Source organism: Adiantum capillus-veneris, chromosome 30, assembly GCF_014529385.1.
Source record: "Adiantum capillus-veneris isolate H3 chromosome 30, ASM1452938v2, whole genome shotgun sequence".
NCBI lineage: Eukaryota > Viridiplantae > Streptophyta > Polypodiopsida > Polypodiales > Pteridaceae > Adiantum > Adiantum capillus-veneris.
Window position 1 is genome coordinate 25,254,144 of NC_140960.1, and position 16,572 is coordinate 25,270,715.

Here is a 16,572-nt window from a genome sequence, read left to right on the forward strand (position 1 = left end):
CATCAACCACGTTCTCCAGTTCCTTCTCCGTATATTTCTTGGAGGCAGAAGGTTTCTTGAGAGCGGGTTTCGGGAGTGGTGTTGTGGTTCTCTGCCACTCTGTCTGTACCTCTTCCAAAGAGGTCTGGTTCATATATTTTACCATCTTCGGGTCCTTGACAAAATTGAGCATCATCTTTGTTGCATCGCCAATCAATTGACGACGCTCCATCTCTGTTTGCTCCGCCTGAGTAGGCCGAGGCGGGCCATACTCTCTGTCTGAATCTTCGTTGTGATCCCAGCCCGCATCTCCAGATGCAAAGGGAGTCAACTGATCATTGCCTGAAGCCATAGGTGCCGCGGAAAAAAAATTCGGGGATCGGATTTCCCGTAGAAGAGAAATCGGCCGTGCTCTGATACCACTGTAACAAACTTGGACACTCCATGTCAAGAATCAACCGCGACAGCACCAAATAACCACTTCAAAACAATTCACAGATCACAATAGATTTGCACTAGCCCGGCGGAGTTCCGTGCCTAGAGATATTGGCCCCAAAGACTGGCGCCCCTTTCGGTATTTCTTTTTGTATTAATCAATCATCAAAGTACAAGAGAGCGGTTAGGGTTTCACTCTCAGACTCTGCGTCCAGATGCTCTGAGAAGTGAGGCCCTCACCACTAATTTAAAGGTTACAAGGGATGCCCAAAAGCAGAGCCCCAAAAGCTTTTAAAATCAAAAGCATCAGTTCTCTCTCTCTCTTAGAGAGTCTTTTCTCTTTTTTTTTTATAAAAAAAAGCAAAAGCAAAATTCGCGTCGCTTATCATTTTCCAAAAAAAAAAAAAAAAAAAAAAAATTTAAATTAATAATCCGCCTCCGCGATTTCCGGAATTTAGGGTTTTTGGCAAAAATTAGGGTTTGCAGGAATTTTAGGGTTTCTGGCAGAAATTAGGGTTTCTGCTGTCCGCCACGTCATCACTTTGTGACATTTACCCTTAGATTCATTGTTAGAGTTCTTTTCCGAGGAATTAGAGGAAGAAGGACTAGAAGAATTACCATTCTTACCATTCTTACCGTTCTTACCATTCTGCGTGTTTTGAGAATTCTGAGAGGTTCCTTGAGAAGTCTTGTTCTCCTTGGGCTTTCCCTTGTTGTGCTTCATCTCTTGGGAGAGAGCGATCGCTACTGCCTTGTTGAGATCCGCGGGGTCAAAGACTTCGACATCAAACTTGATGTATTCGTCTAACCCAAAGAGAAAAGCCTCTTTGCGCTCATCATCCGATTTGCGTAATTGAGTTCCGAGCTGCAAAAGACGGTTAGAGAAAGACAAGACTAGCATACCATGTTGCTTGAGATTGCGTCAATCCTCTTTCAATCGTGCTAGGTACTGAGGTGGCATAAACCGCGCCTTGAGCTTGTCTTGGAAATCAGCCCAACTAAAGGAGAGGGGCATGAATTCGTGGGCTTCCTCTAGGTGCGCGGCGAGCTGTGCCTCTTGCCATGCATGGTACCAATTAATGGCATCACCGGCAAGGTACATAGCTGCTGTCAAGCATTGAATTGATGCAACCAAGAATGAATAGCCGTAGCATCCATCTTACCATCATACTTACTGAAAGTCAACTTCTCGGTGACTGGGATGTTGGACTCCGCATCGTGGCTAGTGCCACTTGAGGAACTCCCACGATCTTTGGCTGGTTCAGACTTCGAGGCTAGCACTTGTCGAATCAATTCTTGAGTGCGTAGCTCTCTTTGAGCCTCACGCTCGGCCTCCCTTTCTACTTGTCGTTCGTTTCGTTCATCGCGCTCGCACTCGAAAGCAATGCAATTTGCTTCTTGTTGTGCCAACGCAATTCGATTCGCTTCTTGTTGTTGTCTTGCATTTCTTTCATTTCGTTCTTCGCGCTCGTGTTACAAAGCAATGCGAGTGGCTTCTTGTGCCAGCGCAAGGCGAGTCGCTTCTTGTTGTTGGGCCATCATGTCCAACATCGACTTGACCATCATCTCCATAGGGTTTGGTATACTTTGTGGCGTAGATGGCGAAGGGGGAGGGTTGGAAAAAGCTCTTGGTGGAGAAAACTCTTGGTTGCCTCTCTCATGCTCATCACTTGAGTGCGAAGTATCCATTCCGCTTCGGGTGACGACTATGCACTATGATCTTTGGTTCTTAAGTTCACGAGGAACTTGGGGTCTTGGGGTCTTGAGGATCTTGGGTTCTTGAGGTTTTCTTTCGCTTGCAAACCGTGTTTGAGAAGGATCTTCTCTTCACCCGAGTTCTACTCCTTTCTGCGGGCGCACCCCTTTCCGGCCTTGCGCTCACACCAAGGTTTCTTTTTCCCACCTCACGTCGATTGGCCGGCCGCTAAGTGCACGGTCCGCTCTCAATGAGTGAAAAGAGACACAAGGAGAGGCTGGACAAGCCCTTCTTTCTTGGGATTCCTGTCACTCTTCAAAAACACGATTAGGAATCGACACGCCCAAGAGAACTTGGGTTCGTGCGACCGCAACAAGCAAAAAAATTTCTTTTGATTCTTGTGGTTCTTTCCTTGAGTGATACAGAACACTGCCAAAGCTCTGATACCAATGTAAGGTGCAGCGGAATGAATGTTGTTCTTTCTCAAGATGAGTGATCCATATTTACTCAAGGTTCCTTTTAGTTCTTATGGAAGGGAGAGCCTTCCGTTCTTAATGGAGAGTGCTATGATCACGAATGAAGTGAGTGGACACTGTGCGTGCAAGTGTATGAGACTGAGAGATAGAGAGAAGAGAGATACGACACCAGAGACGTTGTAAAACCCTCCTCCGAAGGCCCCACTCTCGTCGGCGAGAGTGGTCTACTATTGATTGCACAAAGGGGTACAATGATGATGCATGGACTGATGCAACTCGAGGCTATATCGGTGACGACGACGGGGATGGCGACAATGTCCTAAGGGCTGAAATCTGCAACCTTCTAGCTGCTGTCCCAAAAACGCTCAAGGCTGAAATCTGCTACGAATTGAAACGCTGATTTCAGGGCTGTTTTTATGCTGCTGAAAAACGCTGCAGTAGCCTAATAAAAACGTTGAAGTGCTGCTGTTTTTGAGGGCTGAAAATGCTGCCTATCTGTTGCGACTTGATGCTGAAAACGCTGGTAATTTGCAGCTTGCAGCGGAGGTCAAAAACGCTAGGTGTTTGGGTAGCACTGCGAGCCGGATCTACTGAAAAACGCCAAGGCAAGGGAGGTGATTGGCGATGAGGAAAAACGCTAGGCTGATGGGGTGCTTGAGGGTTTCTTGCTGAGAGAGGGGAGTACCTGCTGCCAAAGGCCTGTTGTGCTCCTTGCTCATCTACCAAAGAGTGCTAACTTGGGTTTGCTTATATATTAACTTACCCAATTTGCCCTACTCAATTCCCAAAAAAAGTCACTTAATAAATAAGTGAAAAAATGCCAAAAATAGGGAAAATAGGCTAAAGTCACTGGAAAATTCCCCAAATTGACTCTGATGGATTCTAATGGGAATGCTTATGCTTATGCGGTGTGTAACCAGAGGATATGCATCTACACTAAGTGACTGGACATGCACGGTCTACGAATAGACTCACAAAAGTGCCAGATCACTTCTAATCTAGACTAACTGGACTTGACGGGAACCCTGTTATGGTGTAGCTTGTCCACGGACACATAGGGTTGGATGTGTCACGTGACAATAGTCACTTAGCAAATTTGCCCTACTCAGTTTCCCAACAAAGTCACTTATTAAATAATAAGTGAAAAATGGATAAATAGGGAAAATGGGTTTTGTGCACTGTAAAATGCTCATGATGGGTACTGACTGTCATGCTGATGATCATCCTGTGTGCAACCAGAGGATATGCAACTACTCTAAGTGCCTGGACGTGCACGGCCTGCGCACAGGCGGCTCACAAAGGTGCCATAACACTTCCTAAGCTGACCTAAACCCTGGACCTAAAGTAGCTTGTCCACATGCACATAGGGTTAGATGTGCACGTGACATCCCCTCCTTTTTTCAAAGTGAGGTATTGGCACCGAGCTGCATGGCTACCTTGTAGTCTGCCAACAACTCTGGGTATCCTGCGAAGGACTCTTCGTCGGCCCACTTTGATGCGTGGGTCGTGTGATACGTGAACTTCATGAAGGTCTGCAATGCTTGCTTCTTTGGGCCACGCCGAAAGCAACAAAGTGATCTCTGGCTGCTTGGATGCTCCAACTTCGTCACTGGTCGTGCCTCTACCTTCTTCAAGAATCTCCGAGGAGGAAAATTCCTGAAACCACCTCTAACACAAAATCATGAACATGCCCATTCCATGTAGAGTGATTGGAAAAAGACTATTCTTCCTAAAAGACTGTGCATGCAATGCAGATAAACAAATGACAGAGTGTCAAACCGTTCGCCAAACACACACAAAACGTGAGATCGAATCTTGTGTGTGTTTGGCGAACGGTTTGACACTCTGTCATTTGTTTATCTGCATTGCATGCACAGTCTTTTAGGAAGAATAGTCTTTTTCCAATCACTCTACATGGAATGGGCATGTTCATGATTTTGTGTTAGAGGTGGTTTCAGGAATTAAATCACAACGGAAATGCCGATGCTTGATGGACAATCTTTCTTGTGCTCTTTCTGAGATTGTGTCATGCCAAGGAAGAGACATGGAATGTGAATTCCTTGAATACAAACTTTTTTTCTTTTTGAGAGTGATCAGAGAGTGATCCGCATACATCCGTGCTCATCCATGAGTGAATCATGTGCATTGTACAATACGGCACGCCTATGAAAAGGGAACACGTAAAGACGGTGACGAAAATATAAGAAACCGTCACGAATGAAACACTCGAACAATGCGTGCTGACTAATCATGCAATCACACAATACTTCTTGAGTGGGTTCCTTGGACCTCGACTCGAGAGTCAAGATCGGTTCTTTGTGATTGATCGTATCTGCAATGAGGTTAGCTTCACTAGAAAAAGCATCATCTAAACCATCATCCTTGTGAACAATCACATCTTTATCATGCAAAACATGTGTGTTGTGCTTTGGAGAAGAAAAGACTGAGAGAGTCTCCTTCTCCTGGTTCTTTTCAAGCTTCGCCTACACATTAGAAATGAGAGGTGAAGAATGAATAACTTCTTCCCCACGAATGATAATGGGAGAGTCACTTTTGGCATTGAAAGTGAGAGTATTGTCTGTCCAATCAATGAGAGGGTTATGCTCACAAAACCATCTAATGCCCAAAATCATATCACATCCTGAAAGAGGAGAAACTACAAATTTTCTGCGGAAGGACGCTTGTTGAACAGTGAATAACACATCAAGGCACTCTCGTGTAATGAGAGAGTCCATACCGGGAGCGAGGCCCAACATCTCGAGAGGAGATGTCTTGCTAACCTCCAAGCGGACTCTTTCGACAAGAGGCACCAATTACATCATGCATACTACCTGAATCAAACAAGACCACCATGTGTTGACCATTCACATGACCATAACACTTCATGAGAGACTCATCAACTGGATGATCGTGAGAAACTTAGGACACACTAGTGTTCTTATTTATGGCATTAACCAAGGATGTGGGTTTTGTGGGTTCTATGGATTCTTTAGGTTCGTTGAATTGGTTCTTAGGACATGTGCTCTTTATATGGCCCTTGACGTGACATTGATAACAACGACCTTCCCTAGAATAAATGACTTATTCTTCTGCCGTTATGTATCCTCCTAAAAATCCTTGTGCAGCTTTTTCATCTGGGGTGAGCTTCGGTTTAGCAAGTGTGTTAGCTTTACCCTTAATTTCATTTTGAGAGTTCTTTTCTGCAAGATTAGAGGAATATTGGCTAGAAGAGTTACCGTTCTTACGGTTCTATGGGTTCTGAGACGTACTATGAGAAGACTTGTTCTCCTTAGGCTTTACTTTGTTGTGCTTCATCTCCTGTGCGAGAGCAATCGCTACCGCCTTGTTGAGATCTACGGAGTCGAAGACTTTGACATCAAACCTGATAGTCGTCCAACCCGAAAATAAAAGCCTCTTTGCGCTTCGCATCCGATTTGCGTAATTAGGTGTCAAGCTGCAAAACACGGTTAGAAAAGGACATAACTAGGGTACCATTTTGCTTGAGATTGCGCCAATCTTCCTTTAACCGCGCTAGGTATTGAGGTGGCAAGAACAACGCCTTGAGCTTGTCTTGGAAGTCGGCCCAATTGAAGGAAAGGGACACGCCTTCCTCGGCTTCCTCTAGATGTGCGGCCAACTGTACCTCTTGCCACGCATGATACCAATTAATGGCATCACCGGCAAGATACATGGCTGCCGTCAAAACCTTGCTATTTTCTGTTTTCTTAGTCGTTGCAAAATAAGCATTAAATTGATGCAACCAAGAAAATAACATTAGCATCCATCTTACCGTCATACTTATTGCATGTCAACTTCTCCACGACGGGGTTGTTGGAATCTGCTTCTCGACTTGTGCTACCTGATGATTCGCCCAGGTCCTTGAGTGGCTCGGACTTCGAGGTGAGTACCTGTAGGACCAACTCTTGCATGCGTTGGTCTCTCTGCGCCTCACGTTCTAATTCCAAGGCCACTCGTCTCTCTTCAGCCGCCATGCGCGCTTGCTCAGGAGTCACGCTCACGCTCACGCTCCAAGGCTACCCTTCTTTCTTCGGCTGCCAAGCGCGCTTGCTCGCGCTCACGATCAAAGGTGACGCATTGCGTCTCTTGTTGTAGCATCATGTCCATCATCGACTTGGCCAAAGCCTCCATAGGATTTGGCACAACCCGTGGCGTAGATGGGGAAGGGGGAGGGTCAGAAAAACCTCCTAGTGGGGAAAATTCTTCTTCACCACCTCCATGCTCATCACCTTCACGCAAAGTATCCATTCCGCTTCGGGTGATGACCATACATTGAGATCTTGGGTACTTAATTTCGCGAGGAACTTGAGTTCTTGAGGTTCTTTAGAATCTTGAGGTCTTGAGGTTCTTGAGTTCTTGAGGTTCTTGAGGTTCTATAGCTTGCAATCGGTGTTTGAAAAGGCTTTTCTCTTACCTGAGCTCGACTCTTCCCTGTGGGCGCCCCCTTGGCGGCCTTGCGCTCACACCAAAGTTGCTTTTTTCCACCTCACGTTGATTGGCCGGCCGCTAAGTGCACGGTCGACTCTCAATGAGTGAAAAGAGGAACAAGGGGAGGCCGGACAAGCTCTTCTTTCTTGGGTTACCTGTCACTCTTCAAAACACGATTAGGAATCGATACGTGCGACCGCAACAAGCCAAAAAAAGAAAAAAATATGTGGTTCTTTCCTTGAGTGATACAGAACACTGCCAAAGCTCTGATACCAATGTAAGGTGCAGCGGAAGTGAACTTTGAACTTTGCTCAAGATGAGTGCTCCGAACTGCACTCAAGGGTTCCTTTTACTTACGGAAGGGAGAGCCTTCCGTTCCTTTAGTGAGAGAGTGCAATGATTACATAATACAAACAAAGCGAATGACACTGTGAATGAAGGTGCCGAGAGTGAGAGAGAGAGAGAGAGAGAGAGAGAGAGAGAGAGAGAGAGAGAGAGAGAGAAGAATACGACACCAAACGGTTCTCAAACTTTCCTCCAAGGGCCCCAAGAGAGGTCTGTGCTATTGATTGCACAAATTTGATTCAATGGTCTAGATGCAATGGACTTAACCGACGATGTCAACAACAATGATGACGACGACGAGGACGGGCTGAAATCTGAAAACGCTAGTGCTGAAAATCTGAAATCTGCTAACTGCTGAATTCTAGCACTGTGTCGGCGAGGACGGCGATGGTGGCGACGCGACGACGATGCGCTGAAAACGCAGATGTTGAAATCTGCGGACAGCGGGCTGAATCTGAAGACGTTGGCTGATCTGACGCTACGGCAAGGATCTGTTGCAGTAGGTGAGATCTGCGAGGCTAGGGGCTGATCTGCTGTGTAAGTGCTGAAAACTGAAAACGCAGATGCTAGGGGCTGATCTGACACCGGAAATCTGCAAAACGCTAGGTCAAGTGCTACAACTGAAAACGCCAGTGGATGTGTAGCAAAAACGCCAAGGCTGATCTGGTAATTGCTGAAAACGCTAGGCTGATTCTCTTGTAGAAAACGCTAGGCTGATCTGCAACCAAAAACGCTATCTGCTGAAAACGCTATGTTGAATCTGTGGTAGAAAATGCTAGGCTGGTCTGCAACCAAAACGCTATCTACTTCTTGTTGGCTAGAAAACGCTAGGCCTCTTGCCGGTCTTGCTGAGAAGGTGCACTGCAAGTTGCTGGAACTTCTGCTGCCTCTTCTGCCAGAAAGTGCTAGCGCTAGGTTTTATATATAGTCACTTAGCAAATTTGCCCTACTCAGTTTCCCAACAAAGTCACTTATTAAATAATAAGTGAAAAATGGATAAATAGGGAAAATGGGTTTTGTGCACTGTAAAATGCTCATGATGGGTACTAACTGTCATGATGATGATCATGTTGTGTGCAACGAGAGGATATGCAACTACTCTTAAGTGCCTGGACATGCATGTGCACGTGACTCAATTTTCAAGCTCTCTCTCTCTCTCTCTCTCTCTCTCTCTCTCTCTCTCTCTCTCTCTCTCTCTCTCTCTGCGTCCCTCCCCCCCTCTCAAGCTCTCAAGTCCATACAACACACGTTTGCCATAGTAAGGTTGAATGGTCTTCAAATCAAGTTTTTTGTGAGTATTAGAGTCAAAGGATTCTGACACTACTATTATTCAATCATACAGAGCTTAAAATTGCATTATGTGGCTGTTTTTATGCCTCTCGTTCCGCGCCGTTCCCGTTCCGAACCGCTTGCCCTTCCCTCGTTCCGCAAGGATACCGTCGTCGTTCCCATTCCACGTTCCGGGTAACTATGATCATGGGAAAAGCATGAACGGGATGTAGAAAAGGTATTAGCCCGTTTAGATGAGTGTCAATTGTACGTTGCAACTAAGAAATTGGATTTTTTTATAACTAAAGTGTTAGGTGCAGCGGAATGAATGTTGCTTTTCTCAAGATGAGTGTTCCGTAATGTGCTCAAAGTTCCTTTTACTTACGGAAGGGAGAGCCTTCCGTTCCTTTAGTGAGAGAGTGCAATGGACACAAACAAAGCGAAAGGACACTGTGAATGGAAGTGCATGAGACTGAGAGATAGAGAAGAGAATACGACACTAGAGACGTAAAACCCTCCTCCGAAGGCCCCACTCTCTATGGCGAGAGTGGTCTACTTATGATTGCACAAATCTCTACAATGCTTGGACTTGCCAACGATGTCGACGACGATGAGACAGGCTGAAATCTGAAACTGCTTATGGCTGAAATCTGCAAATCTTATCTGCTGAATTCTGACTCTATGCCGATGACGACAGTACGACGACGATGCGCTGAAAAACGCAGATGTCAGAAATCTTATCTGCTGAATTCTGACTCTATGCCGATGACGACAGTACGACGACGATGCGCTGAAAAACGCAGATGCTGACATCTGCGTTTTCCGGGCTGAAACTGCAAACTTCGCTGGATCTGACCATGCGGCGAGGATCTGCTGCGGGAAGGTGAGATCTGCGAGGTTCGGGACTTGATCTGCGGTGTCTAAGGGCTGAAAACTGAAAACGCTGATGGTTCTTGGTGTTCCGTCGCGGTAAATCTGCAAAACACTGGGGCTGATCTGCAAATCAAAAACGCTAGGGCTGAAAATGGTTCTGTTGTCGCCGGATGGCCTGCAACTGCAAAACGCTAGGTCTCTTGTTGAGTCTTCTGTCGCCAGGGATCTGCAAGAGCAAAAACACTAGCTAATCTGGTCCAAAAACGCTAGGTGGTTGCTGTGGAGCAAAAACGCTAGGGCTTGGGGTTCTGTTGAGAAGTTGCCTGTGGAGCGAGTGCTCCTGCTGCCTCTTCTGCCATTTAGTGCTAACTTTGGTTTGCTTATATATTAACTTACCCAATTTGCCCTACTCAGTTTCCAACAAAAGTCACTTAAATTAATAAGTGAAAAATGTCAAAAATAGGGAAAATAGGCTAAAATCACTGGAAAATTCCCCTGACTGATTCTGACGGATTCTGATGGGAATGCTTATGATCATGTCGTGTGCAACCAGAGGATATGCATCTACACTAAGTGCCTGGGCATGCACGGTCTGCGAACACTCACAAAAGTGCCAGAACACTTCCTATTCTAGACTGACTGGACTGACTGAACCCTTGTCGTGCTGTAGCTTGTCCACGGACACATAGGGTTGGATGTGTCATGTGACATGAAATTACCTATCTGGCCTATATCATTTCTGCAGACGGTGTCCGATTAGACCCTGCAAAGGTCGAACAGGTTCGTACTTGGGATTTGCCCAAAACAGCATATGATGTGCGTTCTTTTTTAGGTCTATGTCAAGCATATAGTTCGCATATAAAGAATTTGGCACGCATTGCCGCACCTTTGAAAGGGGTGAAAACTCGCCGTCAACGCGTTGTTTTGCCCGAGGGAGCCATTGAGGCCTTTAAAGCTCTCAAGGTTGTGGTGACTGAGGCTCTATGTCTCATTCTGATTGCACAACCCATTAGCACTAGCATCAGTACCCAATACCCGACATAAGCATTTTTTCCACATGAACCCATCTTTCCCAAACTACATGTGAACCACCTCCTGCATGCATTTTATTAATAAGTGATCTTTTAACTACCAAATTGTGGGGTCTTCCAAGAGACTGCTCGACCGAGCTTCTTGCAGCTATATAAGGAGGTCTTGGGCGCTTGGAGAAGGCCGAAGACAGAGGAGCAAGAAGCACCACGCAATACCAAGCAGCACCCGCAGTACCTAGCCTCCCCTAGTGTTTTTCTCGAGGAGCACTAGCGTTTTTGGCATCAGCATTTTGCTCATCCCCGGTGTACCGCCGCAGTACGCCATCAGATCAAACTTCCCTTCGTCGCGGTCGATCATTCCATCGCGGCAACACAACAGAAACAGTTTTCAGCCCTCAGTTCAGCCAACATTTTTCAGTTTTCAGGCGTGCCGACAACAACAGCTCGGCCCAGTAACCTCGCCGCATGTGCAAGATCCCATCAGCATCCCTAGCGTTTTCAGATTTCAGCCCTTAGCCTCGACATCGTCGCCAATCTCATCACCGTCACCATCGTCGTCAAGCATCACAACATCTAGAACCGTTGTACCAAACTTTGTGCAATCTAAAGCAAATACCTCTCTAGCAATAGACAAGGGGGCCCTTGGAGGGGGGTTTGGGTGTCAAATTGCTGACGTGTCAAGCCACTAAAGAACGAAGCCAACCTGCAGATCCCGATCGAGGGGCCTAAACCCTAAGATGAAGCAGCAAAAGAAGAAGAGAAGTTCCCGCCAACTTATGGGACCCCGTCCGATGGGGCCCAAGTGACACAAAGAATAAAGTTGGACCTACATACACTCACGCGTAAAAGCTGATGACGTGGCAATTGTACGAACAGTACGGAATTCTGTAATTTGCGTTGACTACTAACGTGGCATATTGTATGGATTTCCATATTTTGCACTGCATGCTAACGTGGCAGGTGTACGGATTTCCTAAAATTACATTGGCTAATTTTCAGTATGTGTTTGATGCTTTTGAGTTTATAGCTTTTCATGTAAACTGCTTTTCATAGGCCAAGGGCCTTTAAATATGAGCCAAGGGCTCATTCTCTCGCATGCTCCATGTGAACTACAAAGGATGGAGTACCGGCAATGTACTGAGTTCAAGCAATATAAAGAAATACCGAAAGGGGCGCCAGGTTTGGGGCCAGTGCTCTTTGGGGTGGAACTCCGCCACTCCCCGTCTCGTGTGTCATGCATCTCTTTAAATTCAGTTGTCATTTGAAGTGCTAAAAGTCTCTTCAGTCTGTTCTTTTCCGTTGGCATGTGGTGCCCGTCTCGTGACATTGGGACCCCATCTGGTGTCATCTCTTCTCTCTCTCTCTCTCTCTCTCCAGCACTCTCAACACTATTCTCTCACAATCTCCACTCTCTTTTGTTTTGGTCATTCACATTCTCTCATTAAGCTAAGGAAGGCTCTCCCTTCCTCTAAGTAAAAGGAACCTTGAGCACTCACTGATCACTCATCCCGAGCATACACCGTCATTCACTTCCAAAGCACATTATACTTTTAGCTTGAATGATTGTTCTTGTTACTTTATCCTTCTCAATGTGGGTGTCACGTGCACATCTAACCCTATGTGTACGTGGACAAGCTACTTCATGACATTGGTTCAGTTCAGTTCAGTTAGCCTAGATTAGGAAGTGTTCTCGCACTTTTGTGAGTTTGTTCACAGACCGTGCATGACTAGGCACTTAGAGTAGATGCATATCCTCCAGTTGCACACAGCATGATCATCAGATTACCATCAGAACCCATAGGGAGCATTTTTACAATGCATAGACCTATTTTCCCTATTTTAGCCATTTTTCACTTATTATTATTAAGTGACTTTTGTTGGGAAACTGGGTAGGGCAATTTGCTAAGCAAGTATATAAGAAAACTAGCGCTAGCACTTTCTGGCAGAAGAGGCAGCAAGAACCGAGCGTTCAACGGGCACCTTCTCGGCAAGACCCCCTCCCGGCATGTTCCCTTAGCGTTTTCAGCCAAGAACAGCCCAACGTTTTCTTCAAGTGCAGATTCAGCCTAGCGTTTTGTATATGCAGCAGCCTGGCGACAGTAGATCACAGATCAGTCCTAGCGTCAGCAGATCAGCCCTAGCGTTAGCAAAACAGCAGAATTAGCCTGGCATTTTTGCTAGCATTTTTGCATCAAGCATCAATTCAGCCCAGCGTTTTTTATTTGCAGATCAGCCCCGGCGTTTTGCAGATCCATGGCGTCAGATCAGCCCATTGAGCCAGTGTTTTCAGTTTTCAGCATTGTGACTCCGCCATAGAACCCCCAAACCTCGCAGATCTCACCTTCCCGCAGAGCAGATTCTCGCCGCACAGTCAGATCAGCCAAGGTTTGCAGATTCAACCCGGAAAACGCAGATTTTAGCATCTGCATTTTCAACGCGTCATCTTTGCATCGTCGTCATCGCCGTCGTCACTGACATAGAGTCAGAATTCAGCAGATAAAGATTTGCTTAGCGTTTTCAAATTTCAGCCCATCTCGTCGTCGACATCGTCGGCAAGTCCAAAGCATTGTAGAGATTTGTGCAATCAATAGTAGACCGCTCCCGCCGTAGAGAGTGGGGCCTTCGGAGGAGGGTTTGACAACATTCTGGTGTCGTATTCTTCTCTCTCTATCTCTCAGTCTGAGCACCTTCATTGACAGTGTTTTCCACTATGTTTGTGATCATTTGCACTCTCTCTCTAAAGGAACGGAAGGCTCTCCCTTCCATAAGTAAAAGGAACCTTGAGCACAGTTCGGAGCACTCATCTTGAGGGAAGTTTAACATTCACTTCTGCTGCACCTTACAGTGGGATTGTTGATGGCCACCAAGGGGTAGATCTGGGGCTGAATTGCGCTCCAGATGTAAGCGAATGAAGGGCTGAGAACGCAAATCTCGACAATGACGATGATGGACAGAAATGGGATCACTCGATGCCGGCGAGGGAATGGCCGAGGAGAGGCTCGATGGGCTGCCCAAGTATCGGACCGCAACGAAGATGGCTAGCAAGTGTAGATCCGTGCCAATCCAATGAGGGAAGGGCTGAAAACTGAAACGCTAGGGGCTGATCTGCAGGGATGGCAGCGATAGGGCTGAAATCTGTAAAATGCTGGCTGAAACGACATCGCTATGTGAATCTACAAAACGTTGATGGTTCTACTAACGCTAGTGCTTCCTACAACTGGCGCTCTCTACAACTTGTCCAATCGATGGGCTGCCTGGCTCCCTTTATAGGCTAGGATTTGAGGTTATAAATCAACTAAGGCTCAAGTAGGGTAAAACCTCTGTCGAATTCCTACAAATAAATCATAAAAATGATTTATTAGTAAGTTTGACCGGGGGGTTAGTTTCTGGGTGAAATTGTCGCCCGCATTTGCCCACCCGAGAATTCGATCGATACGGGGAATGGCTCGTTGGATTCCTCTAACCTAAAACTACATGCAAGTCATGCCAGTTCCCAACCGTAGTGTAATAACATCTGTCAAAACGCGTGTACAAACCATTTATGCAAGAGGGTTCCAAAACTGCAAAACCTAATCTAATGGACTCGTTTGGACATGCAAGTCCTGCGAACATGCTCACAAAATTGCCAATACTAATCCTCCTAGGATTCTAGACACTCCTATCTAGGAATAGGTGGAAAACCGGCTTTAGAGGTCGATGAAGCATGTCCACGGGGCACAGAGAGACATGTGCACGTGACACTATACTGTGCAAGTGAGGGTATGCAACTATGCCCTGCCTGATCATGCACGTCCTTCTAGAGGCTCACAAAGTGCCAAGCTAGATCCTAAGCTAAACTAAGACCGGCGCTAAACTATAGTAGTAGCTTGGCCACGTAGCTCCAATGCAATGCGAACGTGAGATTTGGGACTGTATATCTCCTCCCAAAGCGAGGTGTCCAATAGATAAACTTTTTCTAAAACATTAACTTTTTGACATGAGAAGATATACAAAACATAGAGATAGGCGCACATGCGCACACACACATAAAAGAGAGTTACACAATCTTTGTCCCTACCCTTAAGGAACTTCTTGTATTATCTCAAGTACAAATCAACAACGTTCAGCCTCTAGCTCAAAGGGGATGGAGTTAGCTCCTGTAGCTCTCCTTTGATATGCTCCAATAGCACTCAAGCTGTGCAAGGAATTTGCTCAAACAATGCCGTTGATCCATTGACACGTCTATTGATACGTATACTTGACAAAGATACCTTTTAAACAGAAAATTTCAGTTATATCATTAACAGAGCACGTAATGGATTGAAAAGTATAAGTACCTTCTTTCTCCTCTCCTTGTCGTCCTTCCCTTTCTTTCCTATCAAATTCCAGTCAATGTGTGAGCGCTGGTCACATACTAGTATGTAGCCACATCTAAACACAACTCAACAAACCTTTGGAGGATAACTTTTTATCACCGTGGTTAATGCCACGTGCAAGCTTGCATGCACGCTCTGCATCAAGCTGGGCTCTGTACTCCTTCATAAGTCGAACTTCGCCATCTTCTTGCTCCTCTTTCTTCTTTGCTTCATCCTGGGACACCTTATTGTGTGTCACGCTTTAGGACATTCATGGAAACAGCTTTCACACATAGTACAACACTAACAAAAGAAAACAAAAGTAACTTGCCTTTTGCCTCCGCTTGTACTCTTCCCATGTAATAGTGTGAGATGTTTGAAGGCTAGCTAATCGGGCAGCATGCCACTCTGGTGAATGAAATGATCCATCCATCTGTGATGGGCCTTGTTAAAAGCAGTCCAAGTAAAATACATGCTAGCACTTCTAGCAGAATGCTTGCCACAATGAAAAAAATATGCATCAAATTGCACATTTTAAAGCATCAATCCCTTTTTACTATCGTTGGCAGTCGATTACCATTGGGATATTGGTTTTTACAACCTTCTTGTGATGAGATTACGGAGATCTCAATGTGTTAATATATGCCTCTTTTATGCAAAATGTCTAGTTGGTTACACAGAAACCCTGCCTACACAATATGTTATTGAATGCAATGTCCCAATTGGGAATAATCCCGCAAAAAATGGTCGAATCCAAATTCAAGCCGCAAAAGCATCACCATCCAGTTGTTCCAAAAAAAAAAAAAAACATAATCTCATGCATCACATCACATTTATCAGATAAGGCTCTTCCATTCAGCACAATTTTTATGACAATGATCACCATAAAAAAGCAATAGATTCAAAAAAAATCTGCAACAACAGTGATCCAAAAGGAAAGCAATGGCAAAGCTACTTGCACGTGCATGTGAAAATGCAAAACCTGACCCGTGCAAATGCGTATGTTTGTAAACTGCAAGCGACTTGCAGGGAAAAAGACGTACCATTCCATCTTCTACGTCCTCAGTTCCACCTGGGCCCGTTTGAGTGGCCATTTTTGCCCTTTGCATAGCCTTGTACGCCTGGTTTTTCCCCATGGCGTCCGCCTGCCTGCCTGCCTCTCTCTCTCTCTCTCTCTCTCTCTCTCTCTCTCTCTCTCTCTCTCTCTCTCTCTCTCTCTCTCTGTGTGTGTGAGTGTGTGTGTTATGTCTCGGACGCGCACATAAACGCGCACACCTCTCGCTCGCTCGCTCGCTCGCTATCTTCTGGGAGGCACACGGTTGCAACAGGAGGAGGAGAGTGAAGTGGTGATCAAGGAGACCCGGCAGTTGAGTTATTGAAGTTATTAGTTTCTATATCTTTGATCGAAATAATTAAACCTAATTAACTCTATAACGGTGTCACTTATTGACGTATATATCACTAGTTGGCCTGCAAAAGGCAAAATCCTGTGTTTGGTTGGGTCTTTTTAGCTTTGGAGACAAAGAAATGATGGTTTTCAGTGGGTGTCTTCAAATCATGGATTGTCCTTTAATGCTCAATCTTGAGATTGGAAAATCCAACACCATTCTCTTCGCTTTTGCACCTATTGCGCTCTCTCTCTCTCTCTCTCTCTCTCTCTCTCTCTCTCTCTCTCTCTCTCTCTCACA

General features: G+C 45.7%; 1 protein-coding gene across 3 annotated transcripts in view; it reads right to left on the reverse strand.

Annotated features, from left to right (window-relative positions):
• LOC147417686 (stress response protein) overlaps positions 1–16,267 on the reverse strand; it is a 29,528-nt gene extending 13,261 nt beyond the window's left edge. Inside the window, exons 1-4 of one of the 3 annotated variants that reach the window (XM_086506771.1) lie at positions 15,928–16,264; positions 15,216–15,317; positions 14,981–15,119; positions 14,867–14,904 (exon numbers count right to left, since the gene is read on the reverse strand). In XM_086506771.1, coding sequence (XP_086362897.1) covers positions 14,867–14,904; positions 14,981–15,119; positions 15,216–15,317; positions 15,928–16,020 — 372 coding nt within the window. In that variant the 5' untranslated portion in view covers positions 16,021–16,264. Of the gene's footprint in view, positions 1–14,866; positions 14,905–14,980; positions 15,120–15,215; positions 15,318–15,927 lie in introns of all 3 variants that reach the window. The other 2 variants (XM_086506769.1, XM_086506770.1) reach the window with 2 other exon arrangements.
• Positions 16,268–16,572: the final 305 nt, after the last annotated feature.